Source organism: Caenorhabditis briggsae (assembly GCF_000004555.2).
Source record: "Caenorhabditis briggsae complete genome, chrIV, whole genome shotgun sequence".
In the NCBI taxonomy this organism is placed as follows: Eukaryota; Metazoa; Nematoda; class Chromadorea; order Rhabditida; family Rhabditidae; genus Caenorhabditis; species Caenorhabditis briggsae.
In genome coordinates, this window is record NC_013487.2 from 9,177,331 (window position 1) to 9,203,855 (window position 26,525).

A 26,525-nucleotide genomic window follows, 5' to 3' on the forward strand; every position below is an offset into this window, starting at 1 on the left:
CGAAAAATCCACCGACCACTATTGAAAAATCAGAAAGCCATTATTTTCAACCACAGGCATAGAATTTACTCACTTGCTTTCGACATAAGATCTTGTTTAGCTTGAGATACAGAAAATATTTTTATATCCTCTGTCGAAGTCTTCATCGTGGATGATGTCGCCTCCTGCTGTGGGCTGAAGTCGTACATTTTTTGTCGGGATCTGAAATTTATTTTTAGAAAATGGAAAAGATTTTTAGGAGACTTACACTGCCTCTATAGGGCATGTCCCAAAGCGGATCTTTCCTGAATAATTAAGTCTTGCGGTCTTTGGACTTTTCAGTGGAAAAGCTGATCCCGTTTGTACCCGAGAAACACAACCTTCGAAATCTGAAAATTCAAGGTTTTATTATTCCTTTTGAGGTGACATACTTTCATCTAGGAAATGCCAGACATTGAAACTTTCGAAGAATGTCCAATTTCCTTCAATTGTGATCACTTGCATGCCATCGACTGACACATTAAAATGATGCTTCGATGCACAAAATGAGATGTCGTGCATGACGTCATCACTCAAATTATGATGTTTTGAATTCCGTTTGAAGTGAAAAAAGAATCCATCGTATGCCATCATTTGAAGGTTTCCTGGAAGGTATTTTTTTAATGATTTCTAGAATCAAATCTACCACTTACCATTATCATCAACAGTCATATTGAATGTAGAATCAGCGAAAAGAGCTTTGGATCTTAAGATAGTTGTGTTCCTAGATGCAGTTTGAATTGCGATACGATGACACATTGACTGATGAGCTGGATTTTGCCATGGGATCTGAATCGAAGATCCAGCAGGAACCATCATTCCGTACTCCTTCGAACAATCGCTTCCTCCAAATGGAGTCATACTACAATCACAAACATATCCATCGTATTTATCAACACACTGTCCTCCATTTTGGCATAAATCTGGTCTACAGTATCCATCATCCCCTAGTGCGATTCCACGTTCAGTCTCTTTTCTTGCATACTGTCCGAGTGTCAATTCAACACCACACAGATAGACATTCCGTATAACGCCTGCGAATCCTGTAGAACCTTTCTCAGTTCTTGATCCAACAATCCACATGTATACTGTAGGAAGTACAAAAGAAGTTTTCAGAGATTTCCGCTGTCCATCAACCTTCAGAAACATTCCTGTCGAATCAACTTCCCAGTAAATTGCATGGAACTTTCCATCATCATACCGATGATCCGACACAATCTGCTGACTTTCTCCGCCATTCACAACTTCTCCAACTATTTTTCCATCATTGACATATAAATGAAACCAGTGTAGATCATCAGTCGAATGCCACGAGAGAATCGACATTTGAGAGTGAGAGAACTTTACATGAAGAGATACGTCGAAAGTTCTCTGGTTGAAGGTTTGTGTTCCACTCAATTTTGCATTTCGGTCTGAGAAAGTTACTGGGTCAAAAGTAGCACGATTCCTGCATTTCAAAGGTCCTATTTCAACTTCAATCGAAGATGATTTAGTAGTTCCGCCGAGAAAAAGACCAGTGACTGGAAGTAATTGTGAGTATGGATTGACACCTTCATCTGTTGAATCTTCTCCACTATCACAGTTACACATTCTATTGTGAAGACAACTCCCATTGATTGCACATGAACACATTCTAGAATACGGAGGAGCTTCTCCCCACTGTAATCCATGTTTATCACTTCTCGTTGAATACCAAGACGAAGGACTTCTCTCATCTCCTTGAGTCATCAATCTGACACCTCCACGACAAGTGTATCTCATAAACTGGCTACATGCTTCAAATCCTTCCACCAACCGATCCATTTGCTCGATACTTATTCCATACGTTAGTGAATATCTCACAGCTCCCGGTTTATTGTCTCCTGTGACTATCATGGGTCTTATAAGATCATGTTCAAGAATAGTGCTAACTCCATCAACTCCCAATTCGTCTCTTTCCGTTTTACAGGTCACATTAATCGGTTGCATTTCTCCACCACCGTCAATATCGATCAAAACTGTTCTTCCTTGAACTGCTTTCTGCTTATTTCCTTTCGTAAACACCCATTCCTCACAAGAGTGTGGAAGATCAGCTGAAAATATTCAATACTTTACAAGAAACAAGTCTGAAATCAACTCACTTGTATGACAATTCTTTCCCTTATACCCATCTCTACAGTTGCAGACGTAATCGTCCAGTGCAGATTGAACACATCCTCCTCCATTTTCACAAGGGTTCGGAAGACATTTTTCTTGGAATGTGCACTCTCCTCTTGTTACATTTCCATCAACTCGAACACTTGTCAAATCGATTGTTGCACTTCTATAACATCCACTAGCGGATAAAATAAAATTAGAAAGTCTCTGAGATATCCTCCGAACTTCATGTCCTTCTAGCCAAAGCACTGTGTATCCATCTATGTCGATTTCCATCCGAACTCCTCGAATTCTCATGGAGAAACTGTGCCAGGCGCCATTTGCCACGTCGATTGCTGGATTTGCAGCTTGTTTGAACTTGGTGATGTTGCTTACGAGATGCAGTTTCTTCTCCTCGTCGACGACTACATCCACCAGTGTTCCGTTTTCGGCATCAAATAGAGTTACCAATCGACCATTAATTGGAACTATTCGAAATTCGAATGAAAAAGGGAGGAATGTGAACGGAAGAACTGCACGAGATGCATTATGAAGAGTGAAAGATGGAGGTTTTGGCATCTGACACTGACTATGAACTTCGCTAGGAGAGAGTTGGAGGAGGTCAGCATTGTTGAGTTGAAGGCGGGCGATGCATCCTGAAAATTCAACTATTCTAATCGGTTCAAAAAGGAAAGTAACGCGCCCTAAAACCTGTAATACAAGATCCCCCATACTGTCAAGTTTGAGTTCAATTGTCTCAATCCTTATGCAAGATATCAAAAATGGTCCACTGACCAAACACTTCTGATTTTATAATACGTAATTTATCCGTTGGCAATTTTTTATATCTTCCACAGGAACCGAGAAAATTCGGCTCAAAGTTAAAAGTAAGGTCCCTTCTATTACATAGAGTGTTTACGGTATCCCCATCTACTAAAGAAATAGATCAAGTCTTTCTCAATTCGTTGGTGCCTTTTTATTCTCCCATATACTCACCGGTGAAAGTTGTCTCAATCCCTTGCGAGAAGTCATCAGCAGGTCTTCCTCCAATATGTACCTACAAGTCTCAGCGTTAATCCGCAAACAAGTAAGCAACGGGTGGTCTATCCCTATATAGTAAAAGGTAATTACACCGGAACGCTTCTCAGATTTCATTCAACAATTACACTCGAGAACGGGAGGAAGTGCACTTACCACACTATGTAAGTCCAATTTTCGATAGAGACCCGTCGGAGCAGTTTGATTCAGCAGGACTCCATCTATTGAGAGTTGAACCGAATCGAATTGATGAAGCCATCTCAGCTGAAATTAATATATTGAGAGGAAAGATACTCTATCAAGGAATACCTCATGCCATCTGCCATCATCCAGCGCTTTTCCAGCACTTATCCTCGAAGGTGTTAAAGATCCAAAATCAAATATGACATGAATAGTTCCGTGGATAATCTGAGCAATCAGAACATCTCCTTGATCTGCCATTGAAAAAAAGAACACTCCTGATCGATAGGTTCTAAATACTACACATAGATCATTTTCATACATGGATACAAGTCCCGCATGATGTGATTCAACCGTGTACGATGAGTCATCGAATGCAGTAATAGGTGTGTCTGAAATTAGTTCCAGATTTGAGATTTCTGCCCCTCAACCAAACTACCCACCATAATCACAAACGGTAAGAATCAACAATGGCCCCCGTACATCTTCAGTTGCTTGTTCAAAAGCCGGCAATATCCGGACTTCTGAAGCTAAAAAGTCGACGTGTGTCCAAGATGGCGTGTTCGATAACGTAGAATAGAGGACCTGCAACAACATGGTTTTTCTTCACACATTCATCTTCTTCTTTTTAAAACGGGCGACACATATTTCGTGTCCATCCGGCGACAATATGTCGGTCTCTCTTTTTTGTCGGTTAGATAAGAGCTTATTCCCTTGAGGGAGGATGTTGTTCTTACCAGTGGATTCCCGTTCGAGACTCGAACCAACTGAAAGTCGTCATCCGAGATGGAAACCTTAACATGATATGCCGAAATATGTCCACTGACCGACAGACGTGTCACTCTCTTCAGACCGTCTAATTTCGATGCAACGGACGAGAAGGAGACATCAGAACATTCGGCAGAGCCTGAAATTTCGTCATTTTCTCTTTGATCTTGTTTCTGTTTGAGATATGTGTAAAAACGAGGACGTCTACACTAAACGGGATTATTTTTAGGAAGGGTGTGACGAGTTGAGCCATCTGCATAAGGAGAAGATTCCTGATGACTCTTGCAGTGCTAATCCAGGGTACGGGGAGGTTATTTACGAGAGATGGTTTAGAGAAGGACTACAGAAGCCACATTTCATAATCGAATTATGACCTTTTTGGTTAAGAGGATACCAATAAAGAAGATAAAATGTGGGTGACAAAGATCAAAGGATGGATATAATTAGCACATTGAAGGCTCTGGGTACCAGAAACGAGGCAGTCCGATAATAGTCAGCATACGATCTTGGGTTTGTTTTTTTGTTTATTACATGTTTTACAAACCATGGCATTCTGTCCTCATGGAAATTACATTTTGAAAATTCAAAGCACCGGTAAGGCGGGAAACAAGCGGACAAAGCGGACAAAACAAGCGGACAAACGGCGGCTGAAGATCTAAGACGTAATTATAACTTGCGTCTTTAAGCAAATGGGACAAAAAGTATAAAAGGCAATCATTAGTAATGGGACCATAATGAAAAAACTATTATCCGTTAAATGCTCCTTCAAAAAAAAAAATAAATCCATGAAATCGAAAAAATTTGTTTTCTTATACTTTACTCAGAAAATAATATTTATTTTTAAACTTATAATCCGATTACTAATGATTGCCTTTAATTATTTTTGTCCATATTTTTTCCATATTTGCTTGGAGACACAAGTTATAGCCACGTCTTAGATCTTCAGCCACCGTTTGTACGCTCTTTGCCAACCCCGTCTTACCGGTGAAATGTAGATGTGATTTCCATTTGGATTAGAAGATGCTGTACTTGGGACAAGCCTTGCAAATTTAAACCACTTTTTCAAGTTGTTTCTTAGAAAACCCTTGAACCTAAAAGAATTTTCCTCTCACTTGGGTATATCGAGAAGCGTGTTCAAAATGTAGCCTTCCGTGCTCGTTCGCGCGAGTAAGCACTTGAATTTGACGAATTTCCGGTGGAACGAGGGTCCTCCAGAACCTTTTAATACTAAACGTCATGTTAGCATTGTATATAAATCTCAGAAACGTTTAGAGCACATCCACATTGAAACCGACAGATGGTTTTCTGTTTTCACTCATTATTCATAGACTCGCTCCGAAGATTTAGTGTCCAATGACACCTGCCGGCCATTCGTTTCTCTGTTTTTTCTCGTCTGATCTTTTCGATGTGCTCACATTGTTTGAGTTATGGCTTTTCAGTTCATCTTGTCCAATAAAACGATCGGAAACGTTTTGAATAGGGTTCTCCCTTCCCCCAAAACTAACCCCTAGTCGTCTATTAAGGGGGCAAGTGGTGTCAAAAGTCACAAGAAATGGAGAATTTGGTGTCTCCGTTCGTTTTGATGGAAATGAAATTAAAAGTCTCTTCGTTCGTTAGGAACTCACATTGAGAAACTGCATAGATGAAGAATAGAAGAAGTTGAAGGCAAAGGCCACGTCGTCTCATTCGAATCCAGATAGCATAAGTGTGAAGTAGATGTCTGAAAAAATAGAGCAAATATTAGTTTTTACTTTTTTAAGAGGATCGAAAAAATAATGAGAGGAAAAGATATCTAAACAAAACAGTTGAGTAAATAAGAACCGAGAAAAAGAAACTATTTAGCTATCAAAATGGATGGAAAATGAAGGGGAAAATAAGAAGAAAATGAAATGAGGAGGAAAGGCAATTCGTAATTCATCATTCGAACGTCTCAATGGCGGCAAAACAATAACAATTGGATGTAATTACGGGCGGTGTGCATGCTTTTGGGTCATTGAAGAACCTTTGCGAAACGACGGAAAAGCTCATTCGGGGTAACGAGAAAGTGAATAAAGGATTGTTTAGAGAGATCATTTAGATGAGAGAATTTATAATGATCGGTGGATTTCAAATAGACTGACATGGTGCAGGTTCAATGGATACACCGTATTCACTCTAATAGAGGCTCATGGGTTTTATTTTTCAACCTCCTCCACGGGCTGACTTCTATCAGATTCTCGAACTAGAGGGTTTTGGGTTTTTCACTGAACACGATTATTTGAGGAACGATAAGAATACCAGAATTTACCAGAAAATTAAAAAAAATTATGTCAAAAATAACCGAGAAGACGAACTGCACAGCCAAGGTGGACTTCTATTAGAGGTGGGCTACTATTAGAGAAAATACGGTAGCTTTTAATCGAACCAAGTGTCCTTTCAGTAACTTTCAGTAACCTTACAGAATCATTCGTGTTCTTTCTAATTTTTTTCAAATTCTTTCAAATGGAACAATCTAAAGATTTGCAAACTTTCGGTTAGAAATCTAAAATCCACTTCTGGACAAGAAAAATTTCGAACTTCCCGAAAAGTTTTCTGGTTATTTTAAACCTGGAAAACCACTTGAAGTTTTGACAAAAATCTAGAAAAATAGAAGAAAAGAACATATTTATAGAAAAAAGATAGAAGAACAGAAGTTACAAATTGTTCTTCCTCCTGTCCTCTTCTTCTTGGTGCACACGGGTGTGTCTTCTTCTTTTTCTTGTGGTAAAAGAGGTCACTCTTGGCGAAGAACACACCCACTTCCTCCTGCTTCTTCTTCTTCTTCTTCTTCTCCTGACCGCCTCCTCCCGTCTGTTTTGTGCATCTGGTGCACTATTTTGTCTTCCCACTCCCCGCGCGGGTTCTTCCTCTCCTACTGTGTATGTGTGTATAGATTGCAAAAAGCTGCTGTGTTGTTATTGTAGAAGAACAATGAGACTGCTCTCGGTTGGCTTTTGCCCACGCGGATTATGTCAAGTACTGTCGGCATGAAAATGAGCATTCGATAGTACTCCCTTCAAAGGGGAAAGGGCAAGTATGCTAATGGTGTGAGAATTCATGTGAGAGAAAAAAGAAGAAGAAGAAGATAGGAGGATGCTAACGCAACAAGAAGAAGTTTTGCGAGAGAAGAAAGAAAGAATTTCTTTACTTTTGAAAGGAAAAAGAAGATGAACATCTCCAGAAGGGAGCAAATATGTAGTGAACCGGGAGAATATGAAAATTAACATCATTAGAATAATGTGGATACTAAAAAGTAGATCTTGTCGAAAAATGCTGTTGAATTTTTTAAAGAAGTGGCGAATAGGGACGAAGATTTGAGTTCCCACGCAGAGAGAAACCTAGGCCAAGACAGACGTCTGCTAAATGGGACGCTTTTCGTGGCCTTTTTGTCGCCATGACCTAGGTTTCTCTCTGCACTGGAACTCGAATCCTCGTCCCTGTTCTCTACTTTTTTCAAAATTTTCATCAGCGTTATCCGGGGATTCCGGATTTGCAAAGTTTTTTTTGCAAAAAACTTAGGAAAATCTTTCTTTTGAGAGCATTGTAATCCAATAAATTTTTTTTGATCGAAGTCCCCTTTAATACCAAAAATAAGATCTTGTAAATTGTTCTTTTTTCAAAACTTCGAAATTTCATATTTCTTGCTGTGACCTTCTTATAGAATAGGTTCCATGAACTTTTATCCTTTTTTACATTCTTCAGAGTCTCTATTCCAAATACTACAGATTTTTTTTGGGAAGAAGCCCTGTGAATTTTTTTAATATAACGCAAAACAAAAACAAACGAAAACGTGAAGCGGAAACGAACCTTCTTTTTTATTTGGGAGAATCTGTTCAGTTTTTTAAAGATATTCTAAAGAATTGGGCGAGCAGATAAAACAAGAATACAATGAAGCAATCAAAAATGCATTTTCTTTTTCTTCCTCCAACTCTAATGAAATCTGACACTTTCTTGCTTTTTTTATTGGAGGAAGAAGATGCGGGTGGATGGAAATTTATTCAGAATCCAGAAGTTGTTATATCTTAGGCTCTAAACATATAATCAATAAAAGTTATGAATAGCTTCGCGTTGGTACATTTCAGACAACATTAGTTTTGTTGTCCATATATGGCCCCTGGGGTCAAACTAATTAGTATATGGGAATGAAATATTCATGAGAGTTTAGCGCCTGTCATTTGAAGTGAACGGAGGAGCAAAGAGAACGAAAAACTCATGTGTATACGAAAAAAAAGTTAGAACTTTTCGAGACGAAACCGAAAATAGAGAAGTAAAAGGAAGAAGAAGAAGAAGAGCCGTTTTCAAAACGTAAAATTATTAAATTTCGGCCACTTTGTTGTCCTTCAAAAAGACGGGGAAATGGGGAACCAAATCTTATTATACTCATAGGAAATGACACAGAAAATGATAGAAAGAGGAAGAAAAAAAGATTGGAACAAGAGAATGGACACGATGTAAAAAAACGGGAGAGATTGAAGGAAAGAAAACAGAGTGTAAACGGGATGAGAAGAAGCGCAGAAAGAGAAGAAAAGAAGAAGTAGAAAATTTGGACGGTAAAAAACTTGAGTAATGAGCAATTTCACATGAAATGAAATGTATCCAAAGGAGAAAAAAAGGAGAAGAAGACACTGAATATTCAATTATGAAGAGAAAATGCTAGACGATGGTTCATCTCAAATCTATTAGGTGTATTCTCCATTAGAATATAATTATGGGGTTCCTAGATTTTGGTAATAATAATATTCTCTGAATCTTATACACCGTAAATATGGCTTCATGTAAGACAGTGAGAATTTCAAATAAATTCAAAAACGGTTGTGATTTATCAATTTTGTTGATTATTTGGAAAATTCCAGTGAAAACTGACTGCGAAAAATTCATTTATAATTATGGAAAATTTTCCATTGATTTAAGCCTAATTTGGCTTTCATTGTTTTAATCTGCTTCCGAAAGTTGGATGTGTTCACCTTTCGGACCTCTCGTTTTTGGTTTGAAACACCGTGCTGTTATACCAACCACAAGTTGAAAACAGTGTAAACTTTCCGATATTAATTGCCTTTTCAAAAAAACAACCTCAAATTTGAATTTATTTGAAATTCCTACTGTCTTATATCTCTTGAGAATAATATTTCAGAAAATTAACTGTGGTCCCAAAAACAATTGATTTCCAAACTCCATTTTCATTTTTTTCAAAGGGGGACTTCGACCAAATATTCTTATTGCATAAAATGTTTCAAAATTATGTGCTCTCCTAATATTATTGAGGAAAAAAAACCGAAATCCCCAAAAAACGCCGTTGAGGACAAATAATTTCCAAAAAAAAGGTTGCGAACAGGGACAAGGATTCGAGTTCCCGTGGAGTGAGCTCCTAGGCCACGGCTGCGGGCCGGCTTTTTTATGAGGCGATTTTTCCGGAATTTGAAAAACGTCAAAAACTACTTTCATCCCCTTAAAAGAAAGTCTTAGACGCCGTGGCATGGGTTTCTTCTGGTAGGAGTTTCTCCTGGTAGGAGTCCTCCGTTAAGCTTTTGAAACGTTAGTATTCAATCTACCGTAAACACTTTAATAGGAGTCCACCTAAAACCGCAAACTTTGAGTCCATATATCTTGGTTCCTGTAAAAGATATCAAAACAAAGTCAACTGACAAATTATTTTTAGCTTTACGCTTTTTTATATTTTCTACAGGAACCGAGATATATGAGCTCAACGTTTGCAGTTTGGGTGGTCTTCTATTAGAGTGTTTACGGTATTTATTAGGTTACTCAAAAACAGTACACTTATCTGTTCAGAGTAAAATTCGCAAAACTGATGACCTAGAAATTTTAAAGATTTCGAATCCTATAAAGATTTGATATCTACACCAAGTGGTTATCCCACTAAAGACTTCATCAAAAGTAGTTTACTTTTTTTTCAAAAATATATCATCGTAAGTAAAAACCGAAGCTGTCAGTTGGCTGGGTATGGCTGTTTTCCTGAAAGCATTCCACCATAAAATCAATCTGATGGCTGTTTTTTGTGTACGTCAAAAAGCGCTGAGCATCCAGAATGAAGTACCCATGGGAGATGTGCGCAGGAGAAAAGGAAAAGCGAGTACAGCTGTTTGGTGTCAATCATAAATACCACGGTGTGAGCCCGAATGAATTATTAAAAAAAAAGAGGGAGGAATCGCTTATTCTGAGGTTGTGCAAGAAGCACTTATTTTGACACATATGGAGTGAAAAAGAGGATGTGCATAATTGGCAAGAAGAAAAAACGACAGAAGGGGGAGGAGAAACCGACGATTAGTCTCATAACGCACTTGACACTTTTCTGAGAGCGAAAAAAAAAATGAACGGGTGGTATGTTCTGAGCTCGGGAAATAGGAATAATTAACACAGGTTCTTATGTTGTCAAGCTCTTCCTAATTGGGAAAAGTAGTTAATTCGGATATTCCTTTGGTTTAAAAAGATTCAGATTTTTTTCAACCGTAATCCAATTGAAAACAAATCTTGCAATGAAGGTTCCCACAATTAAGTTCTTTTCAATGATCTTGAACTCTGATGTAACTTATTATGGCTCTCGAGAAAAACAAAGAACTCCAGATAATTGTGCTCTCTTTAGACCAAAGACTTTGGTGGGCTACGAGAACCAGCATGCCATATGTTCCTTTTTCAAGGATATGCATATTGTGTAACCTATGTTGTATATGGTCCGAGAAACAGAAAAAAATAAAAGTTCGATAAAAAAGCGAAAGGCGGAAGACTAGTAAAAGAATAGAGAAAAGAAAGCGGGAGAAATTGAAAAAAAGGAAAAAAGAGATTTCTATTGTCTTTCAGAAATAATATGTATTTTTCTGTTCTAGCGCACCTTTTCGACCACTCACAGTTTTCTACATTTTCAGTCATTTTAAGGCTTATTTTCATTGATTTCTAACCTTTGGTCATCAAAAATGTGTCATTTTCAACAATTTTCAAAAATGGTAAAATGATTACTATCGTGTAATTATATGTCGCAGATCCGAGTTCCTGGTATAACATAGTTGTTATACATGTTGTGTTCATTGCAGTGTTCGATTATGCATTGTTGCTGATTTTAATATTTGTATTATGTACAATTCATTTTCTTTCATTTGATTTGAAATCGTCTGGTCAAACATGTCGATTCAAAATGAATTTCCAACCTCTTCTACATACACAAAATAATCGAGAAAAACGGAGCGAAGAAACAAAATAGAATCCAAATCTAAGCGTTTTCTGAAAATAATATGTATTTTGCCGTTCTAGCGCACCTTTTCGACCACTCTCAATTTTCTACATTTTCAGTCATTTTAAGGCTTATTTTCATTGATTTCTAACCTTTGGTCATCAGAAATGTGTCATTTTTAACAATTTTCAAAAATGGTAAAATGGTCGAAAAGTGCGGTACTTTAGAATGTGGTCGAAATGGATGGTCGAAATGGTCGAAAAGGTGCGCTAGAACGGTGAATAAAAATAATGCTAAATAAATGATGAAACTAGAGAAAAATTTAAAACCATTAACATATCTTGATCTCGAAATAATAATGCGAGTTCTCGTCAACTCACAAAACCTAGATTTCTGGGACATCCAAAAACTCCACACCAAAATTAAGATACCTTTATTTACAACATATTATTGAGCAACTTAATATTCTCCAATACCACTTTCAAATATTTATCATATCCATCTCTCCAAATAATGCTCTCCATCCGCTTGCAATCATTCGCAATGCTCTCAGTTGCCTTTGTAAAATTTTCAAGCAGCTTCCAATTTTTTATAATCATGTTCAGTGAAGGATGGTCGAGTCGCTGTCCAAAAAGTGTAGCACTGTGAATACAACTTTCTTGGGGTAGTACCTAAAAACATTCAATAGTTTTTCCGAAAGGATATATTCATACGCTTACCACAAAATCTATAATAATCAGCTGATGTTTGTCATCAAGCCCATAGTTTCTAGAATTAAGGTCGCCCAAATATAAAAGATTCCTAATCAAGTCCAAGCGCATTTGATGTTCGTCTGTAAACGGACATGCGGATCGGAGGGCACGTTTCTTTTGGAATCCTTGAACTAAAACAAAATAGCGTAATAACATGGTCAAATAAAATCGAAATACCTCTCTTTGTGGCGATATGCAAAGCGAGTGCTGATGTGTAGCACCTCGAATAAGCACTCGGAATGAAATGTGCATCGGCACCAACACCAATAAATTGCAAAAGCCGATAGACGAATATTTCTCGCTTATCAACGCGTGAATGAGCAGAACCACGACCCATAAAGGTATGATTCTTGACAAAATAGTCGGCGTCAGCTACGTGAAGATAAATCCTCCCTATAAAATAACAGAGAAAACCATGCAAGAAATATATGTAATAACCTGAGCCCCAGTGTCCGGTTTTGGAGAAAATGTAATCGAAAGAGCTTCATTAGCGAAATACTTTCTGAAGTAGGATCCCACAGCCTGGAAATTGCAATTATTGACACAATAAAGTGCCGTCAAAAATACTCACTATTTTGATGCTCTCTTCAACTTCAATAATAAAACGGTCAAACACAGTCGATAACTCCACGAACTTATCAGTGAAAGTAGGATACGTAGCGAAGAACTCACAATTTTCAAGGTGGATTAAAATTTTCGATCCTTGTTTAGCAAATTTAGCTTTTAAATGATCGGGCTTCTTCTGCGTAACACTGTCGGCGAAAACTAAGCATGCTGCCCAATCGTGCAGTCCACTGTGTTTCTAAAATGCACCATTAGTCATAGGCTTATATTTAATTTCGTGCAACAACAATTTTAAATAAAACTGTTATAAAATCCACTAGCTATGTATATAAGAATTTAGCACTTTTTTGAATCTCAAAAAACAATATTCTACTTTGATAACTCGAAAAGGAAAAATGAAAAAAAAATTAGTTCTCGCTTTTAAAAAATATGAGAATTAAATGTCAAAATAACTAACCAGAATCAACGTTTCGTTATCTTTCAGTCCTACACCTTCCAATGAACCTTTCAACAAATCGATGACGATGCGAATTTTATCGTGGAGCTGCTTGATTGTCGCCTAAAACGATGAATTGTATTTAATACAGAAATGGAAAAAAAGAAAGAGAAGAATATTATAAAAGACAACAAGAACAAATCCAAAAGGATCGAGAACTTCGTGAGAAACTCCAAACGGAAAAAGACAAAGAAGTAAGAGATAAATACGAAGCTGATCGTAAAGAATTTGAGACGAGAAGAGAAGAAAAAATGAAGCAATATCTAGAGTTCGAAAAGAGAAAGAAGGAAAAAATGGAAAGACAAGGATTATTGAATACTACTAAAAACAACTAAATCATTCAGCAATAAGAGTTCAACTAGTTAATGAAGATGTTGTAAAAGTAACATTTTGTAAATCTTTAGTTGATGAAGTAATTGAATTTATTGATCTAACTCATTTTGATGGATTTAAGACAAGTTTAGCTCTTACTCAAGGACAAATACCCATTAGAATACGATCCCTTGGAGACAAAATTTGGTACTACTCACAAGGAATTATTTCCAGTTCTATAGGAAAAACTTCCTTCGGTAAACTTCCTGGAAGCGAAGAGATTGTGAATCTCAAGAGTTTAAAGGATTTTGATCTCAACTTTTTAGATGAAAAGGTGATCTTTCATGAGCACTACTTCTGTGAATTCGAATACTACCAAAAGAGATAAAAGATCTACTAAATCAAAGATTCTTAGATCTGAAAGATCGACAAAGCGAAAGCAAAGCTTCCTAGAAGCAAATCAAAGTTTAAAAGACACTTCTAGACCTTTTCCATTACCTACTTATGAAGAATACTCAAAGATTAAAAATGATTGTTTAATGCTTCCAAGTTATGCTGATTACCTAAGGTCTACAGATAAAGAAATATCCGATTTCGTCAAAACTAAAGAAGCTTGTGATACTTTTCCAAGTTATGATGTATACGTTACTAAATTTGCTGAATATGCACTAAAAGAATTTGAAAATAGAAAATCTAAAAGAACAAGAAGACAAGTTTACTCAGATTTTCAAGCAGCTGGAGAGTTTCAATACCTTGAGAACAAATCAAATAATCTTTTGAGACATACAACTGAAGTAATGTGTGATATTATTTTCTAGGATTCTCTCCTATTAGTGTTTCAAGAAGACTGGAGTGTTCATTAAATATATCATGATCCTGGAAGAGCTTCACTTATGAAAGGCCTCCTCACTTATTCTTCAACAATGAATAAACCAAATACTTTTGGTTGGATCCTCGAGACTAAGGATATCATGAATTATAAGATAAATAAATACACTAAAAATAGAAAAGGCTTACTTACCTTTTGTATTCCACTGACTCATATTTTTGGCTTTGCTGAATGTTATAATAAAATAGTTTACGGAAGAAAACACACTCTTTCACTTTACAGATCACCAGAAAATAAAAATTCTATTACATCCACAGATCCTACTAAATTTACTGCTAAGATGACTATTAATAAACTTCAATGGATAATTCCTAAAATTATGCCTTCCTTAGAGATGCAAAACAAACTTCTTAATTTATTTGAAAGTAATAAATTAGTGCAAATACCTTTTATTTCTAGACAATTTGAAAGTTATAACATTCCAAATGGAAATCGTGAATTCACTTGGAAACTAGGAACAAAATATGATAAAATAAAATACATCGTCATAGCATTTCAGACTGCAAGAGATAACAATTATCTCAATGCTGCTAAATTTGATAATTGTGGACTTGAAGAAATCTATGTTGAATTGAATAGTGAAAGATATCCATACGAATGTCTGAAGTTTGATTTTGATAAATTCAATGCAGTTCAACAATACAATTTTGCTAAAGAATTCAGAAATAGTTACTATGAAAGTGTAAAAGATTACATTTTCATGGAAGAAGATGTGTATTATTATTATTATCCACTTTTAGTATTTGATGTATCAAAAACAAATAATAGAATCATTGCATCTCGACCTGATGTTACAATAAAAGCTTCCTTCGGTAAAAACATTGCTCAAAGTACTAAATGTTATTGCTTAATCTTGAGTGAAAATATTGTTGAAGTCAAGGATAATAGAGTTAAGGTTGTCAGTGTATGAAATACACCTAGATTATTTTAATAATTGAGCATCTAAATTAATTAAGACTTCAAATCACTTTCAGGAATCCAAGAATTAAACTTTTCCGGATATCCATACCATTTAACAAATATTTCTTTTACTTTGTTTCTAGTCCTATGTTTCAATACTTTCTCGATTTTGTACTCCTGACAAGGGAAGTGTTTTCAGAGGGGCGTTGAGAATTAGCTCAAAATTTGTACAAAGGTACTTTCGAACATGCTGAATACGATTTCAGCAATATCTCGGTCATAACCCTAATAGGAACAAAAATATGGGCTCTCAAAGTGTTTTCAGTACTAAATTTTGACCAAAAACGTGCATTTTTCGAGCTTTAAAACTCTTTTTCCAGGATTTTTTCAGCGGGAAACTCTTTTTTGATCATTTCTCTATCATCTGCAATATTTTTGTACAATTTCAAAAAAAATTTTTTTTTGAAAAAAATCATCATGGGGTACCCCACACTTTACAAGTGATTTTTTGAGAAATTTTTTGAAAGTGCAAAAAAGTCTTTCAAACACTCAGAAATGATGGAAACATCATTTTCACAGAATTTGGCAGCTCGATTTCGTCTGTGAGCCCTGATAATTCCCAAAATCTGATAATTGCAAGAAATTTGAAAAACTGTAACTTCTAAAATAATTCTCAAAATCGCACGGAATACACAGAAATATGTAAAGATCATGTTGGTGATAGATTTGGTGGTAATCCACTCAAAAAAGAGCGAGACGGAGCAATTCCGAGAGTCGAAAGTTTTGCTTTTGGGCGATAGGACAAGTCGGAAAAAACAATATTTCAAAATTTCTTCAAAACTTCAAACGCCTTCTTTTTCACTTTGAAAACGTCGGGAATTAATGAAATAAGTATAATTTGTTATTCAGGGGACCAAAATGGATATCGAAAATTCGTCTCGAAAAAAACAAAAAAAAAGATTTACCACAGTGGGGTTCGAACCACCATAGTCACTCCTAATGAGTCTCCCTCTTACCACAACACCACACAGCCGATATTTTCCTCTGGCGGGGAGTGGGTATAGGAGAGAGGGGCGTAGTGGAGTGAGGGAGAGGGCGAAATCGACCAAAAATTTTCAGACGAAGATTTTTAGCTTGTTGATGATACTATGACCTAGATTTTTTCGTCATCGTGTTGCGGATATCTCAAACCATCAGTACTGAAATTTTTAGAAAATTCTCAACGCCCCTCTGAAAACACTTCCCTTGTGAGTAACATTATTGTAAAGTGTAAGTTCTTCTTCATAGAATTTACCTTTTATTTCTTCATCTGCAAGATCTTTTAGTTCGTACATCACAGGTTTACCAATATGAACTTTTGCAATTTTGAACATCTCAGTTGTCCAATTCGGAAGATAACCTTTGTCAAAAATAGCTTTATATTTTGTTATTCTGACTGTGTCACCTATTTTGAATTTAGAATTTTTTTGAATTTCCTCAAAATTATGTTTTATAGGAAATAGATTATTGTAAACAATACTTTCGTTTTCTATCTTTGAAGCCTGTATGGGAGTCATTTTTATTGAAGTGTGATAATGATTATTATATCCTAACACAAGATCATCAAGAATATCAACCCATTTATGACTTCCTTGATGAGTGAACATTTTCCACATCTTTCTTTTAACGTTCTATTAAATCTCTCAACTATTGATGCTTTTTTATCTGAATAAGTTGAGAAATGATTAATTTCTAATTTTTTGAAGAGACTTTTTAAATTGGAATTGTAATACTCTTTACCATTATCAGTTTGCATCTTTTTGGGTTTTCTTTTACTTTTTGTGAAAACTAAAGAAAGAGCATCTGCAGTTTCTTTGCCTGTTTTACTCTTAAGAGGAACAACCCATGCAAACTTACTAAAACAATCAATTATAGTTAGAAGATATCTATAACCTTTATTTTCTTCTACGTAGGGAATCATATCTACGAGATCTCACTGCCACTGATCATCTATTCCATTCACAAACACTCTTTGACACTTGAAGTTCTTCCTAGCTGGTTTGTGTAGAGTGTAAACATCTTGTTCATTCAGGAACTCTTTGACATCTTTGATAGGCTTCTTTGTTATTCTTGCTAACTCATTGATACCACAAAATCCTTTAGATTTTTCACTAATTTTAACCTCCTTGATATCTCCTAATCCAGAGCCTCCTGTGATTTTGGAATTAGCTTACACTTCATTGTATTACAATCTTGGCATAACCCTTTTATCATAGAACGTTTCGAGCTTGTTTCAACATTAAATATGTCAGTAGTATCAGTATATTTTTTACATTTGAAACAGTAAACTAATTCCATAATTTAGAAGTTAAAATTTTTTGACTACAAATATCTTGTTTGATTTTTGTGAAATGGGGGACTTTCAGTGAAAATGGATGTCTTCACTAGAAAGTGAATTCACTTCCACCTAGCCATGAACCCCAAACATGGCTACCTCACCTGAGGTATTAACTTTTTCACTTGGCTTCAATCAAACAAGATATTTGTTTTTCAATATAACACAAGAAGATGAAATAACAACAAACATGAAATAACATTTTAGAAACACAGTGGACTACACGATTGGGCAGCATGCTTAGTTTTCGCCGACAGTGTTACGCAGAAGAAGCCCGATCATTTAAAAGCTAAATTTGCTAAACAAGGATCGAAAATTTTAATCCACCTTGAAAATTGTGAGTTCTTCGCTACGTATCCTACTTTCACTGATAAGTTCGTGGAGTTATCGACTGTGTTTGACCGTTTTATTATTGAAGTTGAAGAGAGCATCAAAATAGTGAGTATTTTTGACGGCACTTTATTGTGTCAATAATTGCAATTTCCAGGCTGTGGGATCCTACTTCAGAAAGTATTTCGCTAATGAAGCTCTTTCGATTACATTTTCTCCAAAACCGGACACTGGGGCTCAGGTTATTACATATATTTCTTGCATGGTTTTCTCTGTTATTTTATAGGGAGGATTTATCGTTCACGTAGCTGACGCCGACTATTTTGTCAAGAATCATACCTTTATGGGTCGTGGTTCTGCTCATTCACGCGTTGATAAGCGAGAAATATTCGTCTATCGGCTTTTGCAATTTATTGGTGTTGGTGCCGATGCACATTTCATTCCGAGTGCTTATTCGAGGTGCTACACATCAGCACTCGCTTTGCATATCGCCACAAAGAGAGGTATTTCGATTTTATTTGACCATGTTATTACGCTATTTTGTTTTAGTTCAAGGATTCCAAAAGAAACGTGCCCTCCGATCCGCATGTCCGTTTACAGACGAACATCAAATGCGCTTGGACTTGATTAGGAATCTTTTATATTTGGGCGACCTTAATTCTAGAAACTATGGGCTTGATGACAAACATCAGCTGATTATTATAGATTTTGTGGTAAGCGTATGAATATATCCTTTCGGAAAAACTATTGAATGTTTTTAGGTACTACCCCAAGAAAGTTGTATTCACAGTGCTACACTTTTTGGACAGCGACTCGACCATCCTTCACTGAACATGATTATAAAAAATTGGAAGCTGCTTGAAAATTTTACAAAGGCAACTGAGAGCATTGCGAATGATTGCAAGCGGATGGAGAGCATTATTTGGAGAGATGGATATGATAAATATTTGAAAGTGGTATTGGAGAATATTAAGTTGCTCAATAATATGTTGTAAATAAAGGTATCTTAATTTTGGTGTGGAGTTTTTGGATGTCCCAGAAATCTAGGTTTTGTGAGTTGACGAAAAATCGCATTATTATTTCGAGATCAAGATATGTTAATGGTTTTAAATTTTTCTCTAGTTTCATCATTTATTTAGCATTATTTTTATTCACCGTTCTAGCGCACCTTTTCGACCATTTCGACCATCCATTTCGACCACATTCTAAAGTACCGCACTTTTCGACCATTTTACCATTTTTGAAAATTGTTAAAAATGACACATTTCTGATGACCAAAGGTTAGAAATCAATGAAAATAAGCCTTAAAATGACTGAAAATGTAGAAAATTGAGAGTGGTCGAAAAGGTGCGCTAGAACGGCAAAATACATATTATTTTCAGAAAACGCTTAGATTTGGATTCTATTTTGTTTCTTCGCTCCGTTTTTCTCGATTATTTTGTGTATGTAGAAGAGGTTGGAAATTCATTTTGAATCGACATGTTTGACCAGACGATTTCAAATCAAATGAAAGAAAATGAATTGTACATAATACAAATATTAAAATCAGCAACAATGCATAATCGAACACTGCAATGAACACAACATGTATAACAACTATGTTATACCAGGAACTCGGATCTGCGACATATAATTACACGATAGTAACACAAAACGATCCAAACGGATGATACTGTTATTAGTGGGATAAACTCTGAAAAATGAAAATGAAGATTTAAAAAATTAAAAGTTCTTAAACATCGAAGGAAGATAATGGCTCAATCAAACGGATAGAAAATTTCAAATACCGTATCCCTTCGAAGCAATCTCATCTCATCACCTTAAAGAAAAGAGAAGATCACCGAAAAAATAGAAAACCACCGAAACCGTTATCTTCGAGCACATATATTTCATTTTTTGTAAGAAGTATCAAAATGTGGTCAACTGTCAGAAATGTTTCGATATGATGATAAACATTTGGTTCGTGGACCACTTTTTGATATCTCTTACAGGAATCGAAATATATGGGCTTAAAGTTGACAGATTTGGTGGCCTTCTATTAGAGTATTCACGGAAAATCCAATCAAATAAAGCCGAAGGCACCTCAACGACCACTACCGTAACCTAAAAACTTTTTATTTTCCGAGTTTCTTCTCGAGTTTTGTTTTCAGTCAATTTTTCGCTATCAAACGTTTAACTTTTCCACTTTTTAGGGGAAAATAACGGAAAAATTGGCGAAAACCAATAAACGAGAACATAAATCCTGAAATAATTTTTTTTAAGATTACGGTAGTTGTCGTTGTGGGACCTTCGGCCACGGTCACCGGTATTTCTCTTCCACAACTCCAATTTTTTGTACCAGTATAATACAGGCTGTTCAAATTTCTTCTTCAACGAATGATATAAATAAATACACATTCCTTTTTTATTAAAAAATAAATCGAATAAACATCAACTCTAGCGAACCGGTATTTTTGATTGATGGAATTAAAATATCGGCCCTATGTTTACAACGTTCTGCTTTAGATTTTCATTTCAATATTCTCCCGATTTCAGAGTGCAATTTGTGTCAGGATTACGACAAGTGATCGCCGGCTGCTGCCGTTTGTATTCACATTAATGCTACAGTAATACTTTCAATTAAAGGCGCATGCTTCGTTGAGTCCTGTCGGAATTGATTTATTTTTTTTTTCGAAAATTTTCTCTGTTTTTTCATGTTTTCTATCGCAACTTTTGATGTCTGTTTAGGTTTCACACTTTCAAACTAGTTTAGAAAATTTTTATGTCATGATTTCATCAAAAAGGTGTTGTTTATCAGATGTTCGACAAGTTTTCATATGACAACATTATTTTGACCACTTATTTTTAGTTTTTCCTTCGAAAAATGATATGTCAATTCCTTGAATTCAATTCAACTTTTTGCCACCTGACCTCCATCAATGCCGTCTTCCAAATAATTGTACATTAATTCAGAAAAGTCGAAAAAAGAGACGAGACAATCGTAAACGTCCATTCTGTCCGTCGTATTCGTTCTAAAGGAACACTTGATAACTTCTTGTCTTTTGTGGAACCTGTTTTTTTCACTTCTCCCCTCATAGATCTTTCCAGTCATTTTCTCGCTGGTTTTTAATGGAAATTATCCAAGAAGGCTGCTGAAAAATACAAACAGCAAAACAAAAGCGATGCTAGTGTCGTAAGAATCGGTAAAAATGTCTGTCTTTTTTCAAACTGCGCGTCAGTTTCAATCGGGATGAATTTGATGGCATCTTTTATCTTTACTAAATCTCCGTTTTCGAGCGTATTCTTCCAGTTTTTGTGTAATCCACGAAAGACGATCCAAAGTGCACTTTCGTATATTCATATATTCATAGTATATTCACACTCTCTTTCACTTTTCACCTTCTTCAGAATACGGGCACCTTGGCGAAAGATTTTTTTTCAATTATTTAAAATATTTTCTTCTGGCCAGTTGTCAAAACAAAAATATCAGTGACGCTATCTCCATCTCCATCGTTATTTAGTTATTTACCACACTACTCCCTGGAAGAGACGAAGATTCATTACGTCCTCTTTTTCATTCTTCATTCTCTGTAAATTATTGTCTTCTTTGTTCTTTCCGGCCGTTTTCAAGCATCTGTAGGAAGGAGAGTTAACCTCTTCGTGCTACGACATTCTGAGTTCATCTCACAAGTTTTCTTCGAGATTACTGTGTTGACTGCGAGACCCTCTGCTCCTATTTTCCACCCCCGCACCCATGAATGACGCGTGATGGTCAGTTTCCATCTTTTCAGTTAAATGTTTAGAAATGATTGCTCACCGTCAAAGAATTTGACGATTCAGCTTCATGTTATGGTTCCTCGATCAAACCCAAGCCTATAAAATGTTTTCGTTTTCCCCGTTTTCCATCGGTTTGTTTACTGCCCTTTTATTCTTTTTTTCCTGATAAGACACAGTTTTGTCCAATAAGTGCACAACTTTTCGTTTCCAACTTTCTCCTTCTGGTAGCAGTTTTCAGATGTTTTCCATTATGGTTACATTTGTCCGTTTCACATAACTCGTTGACGTCTTCTTCCTCATTTCATCTGATTGTACTTCTTCTACATCGAAAAAGTTCAGCTTCATGTTCTTTTTCTTAAGCTACAGAACGCTTGGATATTCTTTTAATTCGAGTGAAAACAACGATCCGCCTCGTCCATCATCCTACTGGTTCTTAACCAGATTAGCTTGATTATCAGTTTTCATCACAAATTCCTTTCTTGATATCGCTGTCCGTTCAACGAGTTTGCTGTTCAAAATCCATAGAAGTTCGCTTCTCATTCTCAGCATACAGTATGCTATCAGAAACCTCTTCAGTGTACGGTTTATCTATTTATGTACTCTTACACTTTGTATCCAAATTAAACTATTTATCCTCTTTCGACACCTACTCGTCAGTTTGGAATTTATCAAACTAAATATCTAGATTTGAACGTAGTTTACTCTGAGTTCTACTACTGTACTTCTGTTTTTCGAAATTGATGGACTCCCTGAAATTAAAAATCTGAAAATAATGACTATTCCTAGGTATTTTGACCGAGCTTATTTGAGCACTAATCTTTCGAAAAATTTCGAAAATCTAACCTGTCGTGTTTCTTTTTCTTCCGATCCTAGGCAACCACCAAACAAAATGTTTTTCTTTCTCTCCCCAAGCGTTCGTAATCTGTTAGTGTTATCAATAAGTCAAACAAGGCGTAGGCGGCTACCCCCATTTTTTCAGTTCATATTTGTCTTGTGAACTGCTGCTTGTTCATTCGCAAAATGGGGTGTGCTACTGTGAATGATGCGACTCTATGGGATAATATGACAAAAAAGAAGAAGCAGAGTGAATGAAATTGTTGACATTTCACAGCCACTTGTCGGCTTTTCCCAGTATGAAGACACACAGAAAAAGACAGTGATAAGAGCGATCTAATTAAGGTTGCTCGGAGAAGAAAGCACGTCATATTTACCATATGGTGTAGAACAATTTTTGGAATGTAAACAGATGGTTGAAAAGAACTAGCTGCAAATTTTGAGAAGTTGATTGAAACATACTGTTCCTATTGAAACACTCCGGATTATAATCCTATTAAGAGCAATCCATCATTTTATTCGATCATCAGAACAATCCGACACAACACCTTTGGCATTTCGCTTTCTATTTCTAACACTATCTTGTCCATAAATGTGCTAATCATAGGTTTCGCTGACTATGCACATTGTGTTGTGTGGCATTCTTCTCTTATTTCACTCGATTCGATTAATGAAAATATCACATGTGATGAGTGTCTAACTGATAACTCTGTTCGCCACTGACCAAATAGTGGTCATCGAAACTACGTGCCAATTCAGGTCGGTTCCACACGACTCCAGAAGTGTTTCAAAACATGTCATTGTTTCAAAAGTGTCGCGTTCGTTTCGTTTCGTCTTGAGAAGAAGCAATGATGGGGAGGGAAATCCTTTGAAACTGGTCTAATGACCGCTTCTCTGCGTTTACTCTCCTCTCACTTCATTTTTCGACTTTTCAGTCAGTCAAACCGACGACTCAAACCGTCGCCTCGTCAACAACTGTGTCTTACTCTCATTCATTTTCCGAGTGGAAAAAGAGATTCGAAACAATTTTTGTATTATTCTTCGGGACGAGGTAAAAAAGGTTGTATGTGTATTGTGTTGACAAACTGCGACCTCTCACTCACACGCACTGGTTCTCATCGTTCCCCTTTCTCCCATTTTTTTTTGTGTCTCGAGTAGTTTGGTACATTTGATCAAACCTCCTCCGATTTCCCTCAATCTCAATTTCTTCCTTTTACCACGGAAGAGACACGTATTCTCATCTCGATGCCTTGATTCCTAGCGTCCATTTTCGATTCTACTTTTCAATCACTTGCTTCAGGTCATATTCTTTTCTTGCTATCGTTTGTGTGTTCCCCCAAAAGGTTCACGAAACAGTGATCAAACACTCTGGCAAATAATCGTACCCCACCTCTGTGAAAACGAAATGGGCGGAGTTAAGGGGTGTGGAAAGTGGTTTTAAGAAAACGAGAAAAAGTTGGTAGTGTCAGTTAGTATCTAGGTTGGTTCGAATCCATCGTATCATGTTTCCTAGCTAGTTGCTCTTGATCTAATAGTACTTCACCCTTGAACTTCATTCGAGTTGATCTTTATTCTCGATCGGAATCCAGTAGCTACTCGTTCTTTCTTGTTATATCTATCTTCATTGATTCAAATTGTTACCTTAGAAGTTTCTTCAATTGCACTTTTTTGCAACCCTTGAACCTCTGATCCCTAGACCATAGTTTCATTTCTCTCTCCGAACCATATTTCGACACCCGACCGATCGGAGCAAGAGAGCATTGTCTCAAGTGGATAGTTGGGTAAAACAACCGTATCTCACACTTGTATCTTCCTTATAATTATCGCCGTCACTTTTTCACGCCACTGTTTGTCTTCCTAGAAAACAGCTGCTGGAGAGCTGCTAAGTAATTTTTCTTCTTTCTCCTTGAGAGATCGTCCGAAAAGTGCACTTTGATAAGATTCAATAAATCAAGAGGGCGCACGTGATGACGACCGAAAAAAAATCTGGGAATGCACAAAACTGATAAAATTGAATCACATGGTAGCATAGGAAGGCAATCGGGCTAGAAGAATTTCCGATCGTTTCTCGGAATGCCACGCTTCCTGATTCAGGTGTTTTCATTCTGATTAGTCATCATCAAAATGTATTCTTCCTCTCTTTCCTTTTTCACAGAAGGCACCCACGCCCATTTCTCAATTTTAAATTCCATGACCCACAACGGGCAAATGACCCTTTCAACGGACGAGAGAAAAAAAAGAATATGGGCGGAGTCGACACACAAAGACGCCCTTTCCTTTTGATTTTTCATGTTTCTTTCGGACAAACACACCACAACCACCTTTTGCAAACTCTTCTACAAACATTCACCACAGGAGGGCGAGGGTGAAAATCTTTTTTTGTTCTCTGTCGGCTTTCGCGCACTTTTTCCTGTATTGTGCTCCTGAACGTGTTTTTTCTTGTTTTTTTTGCTGTTGTAAGTTTCGCATTCTGCTCCGAGGTTAACAGTGAGTACACACTATTCAATGAGCAAGACACAGTACTTGGAGAGCCACGTGAAGATTTTTGGTGTTAACCTACCGTAACTGGCTCATCTAAAATTATCAGACTTAGACATTCAGATGTGAAAAATCAGGAGTTTCCATCGTTTCTCTCCCCCTCTGTATTTCTTCCCATTCGTAGTTTCGGATTACGGTATCTACAGTGATCCCAAGATTTTTTTGTACGTTAAAATATTCGTTCATTGAGCAGTATTATTCTGATGTAAAAAAATCGGAGATGTAGAAGAGAACCGCCGGGGACCCCGCCCGAAGGTCCCACAACGACAACTACAGTAATCTAAAAATCGGTTTTTTGTTGTTCTCCTCCAGAAAACTCGCAAAATAAAAATAAATCCTGTAAATACACATATATTAGGTTACTGTAGTTGTCATTGTAGGAACCACGTCCACAAGCTCTGATTTTTTGTACCAGAAGAATACCCTATCGTCTTTTCATTTTTTTTCATGACATCGTGCGTAACATATCTTACTCCCTCTCTTGGAAAGCTTTTGTGATATCCGCGGCAAACTACAAAGTGCACCAAAAAACGCAAACTGTGAGCTTTTCCTTTAGACTATCTCATCCCAATCTATGATCATCAGCAGTTCGACGAACCGCACAATGATGTGTTATCAGAACTGTGTGTTCAGGCTCTTCAGAAAAAAACCGCCACACTATCAAGATCATCAGCTGCTCACTTTGCTTCTCTGTTAAATTGTTTCCTTCTTCTCATACTATTTGTGTACTACTTCTCTTTAGCAATCAGACAAACTTGTGTATTTATTTCTATTTTAATGCTCACACACATACACACAACGTGTGCTCTTGCCACCAGAGGACCTTTCTCCTTTCACCTCCACGAGACGCAAATATTTGGCGCGGCCCGGTGGCGCCTCCCTAATAACTTAGACGGCGATAAGATTAAGCACCTACCAGTTGAGCATCGAAAAACGATGAGGGTGGAGTTGCTCCAACGGCTCATTCACACAGACTGGTCTCCTCAGAATGTTTAACACCGCATGTAGATATATCCCATCATGTGATCCAGGGTGATTTGTTCTCCGGATGCTTTTCGGAGCAACACTCTTTTGCCGTCATTGAGCTCGAAGATATTAATTGTTCCATTCTTCTCCTTTCTCTCCGTACCTTAATTTTTTCATTCTCGACTTTCGTTCTCTCTACTATTTTTCTTCCAAAAATTTATTTTAACATTTCCCTATAATTTATTCTTCTTCTCAGAACTCCCAATTCGAAACCATAGAATGACCATTATATGAAACAATCATTATTTCAGAAGTTCCTTTGCAAAAGTGAATTCGTAGTAATGCAAACAATCGAGGAAACCAAAGTTGTAAACTAAACAATTTCTTGATTGGTTTTCCATTACTCACCCAATGGAGAGTTTCCAACAATCAGTGTTCTGACTGCTCAGATGGAAAAAATTGTGTATTTCGATTTTCAGATTTCAATTATTCTCCTA

The 26,525-nt window shown here is 36.6% G+C and overlaps 3 protein-coding genes across 3 annotated transcripts in view; 1 reads left to right on the forward strand and 2 right to left on the reverse strand.

The window, feature by feature from the left end:
• The window catches only part of Cbr-nlr-1, a gene marked incomplete at both ends in the record, with an annotated part of 6,963 nt that extends 816 nt beyond the window's left edge, over window positions 1-6,147 (reverse strand). Inside the window, 12 exons of the mRNA XM_045235684.1 lie at window positions 74-201; window positions 248-368; window positions 411-623; window positions 672-2,090; window positions 2,139-2,789; window positions 3,130-3,190; window positions 3,328-3,435; window positions 3,466-3,743; window positions 3,795-3,936; window positions 4,089-4,258; window positions 5,745-5,839; window positions 6,122-6,147. Of these exons, the coding sequence (XP_045093031.1) occupies window positions 74-201; window positions 248-368; window positions 411-623; window positions 672-2,090; window positions 2,139-2,789; window positions 3,130-3,190; window positions 3,328-3,435; window positions 3,466-3,743; window positions 3,795-3,936; window positions 4,089-4,258; window positions 5,745-5,839; window positions 6,122-6,147 (3,412 nt within the window). The remainder of the gene's footprint in view (window positions 1-73; window positions 202-247; window positions 369-410; window positions 624-671; window positions 2,091-2,138; window positions 2,790-3,129; window positions 3,191-3,327; window positions 3,436-3,465; window positions 3,744-3,794; window positions 3,937-4,088; window positions 4,259-5,744; window positions 5,840-6,121) is intronic.
• A 5,607-nt stretch (window positions 6,148-11,754) lies between these two features.
• CBG06246 lies at window positions 11,755-12,406 on the reverse strand (the record flags this gene model as incomplete). Its single annotated transcript, XM_002633430.2, has 3 exons — window positions 11,755-11,988; window positions 12,037-12,200; window positions 12,247-12,406. 3 exons carry the CDS (start codon window positions 12,404-12,406, stop codon window positions 11,755-11,757), a joined length of 558 nt encoding a protein of 185 aa, XP_002633476.2.
• An 816-nt stretch (window positions 12,407-13,222) lies between these two features.
• On the forward strand, window positions 13,223-18,796 carry CBG06247 (the record flags this gene model as incomplete). The annotated part of the gene is made up of 5 exons (XM_002633431.1): window positions 13,223-13,323; window positions 14,730-15,042; window positions 18,092-18,175; window positions 18,221-18,437; window positions 18,696-18,796. The coding sequence occupies 5 exons, from the start codon at window positions 13,223-13,225 to the stop codon at window positions 18,794-18,796; spliced, it is 816 nt and encodes a 271-aa protein (XP_002633477.1).
• Between the last annotated feature and the right edge of the window lie 7,729 nt (window positions 18,797-26,525).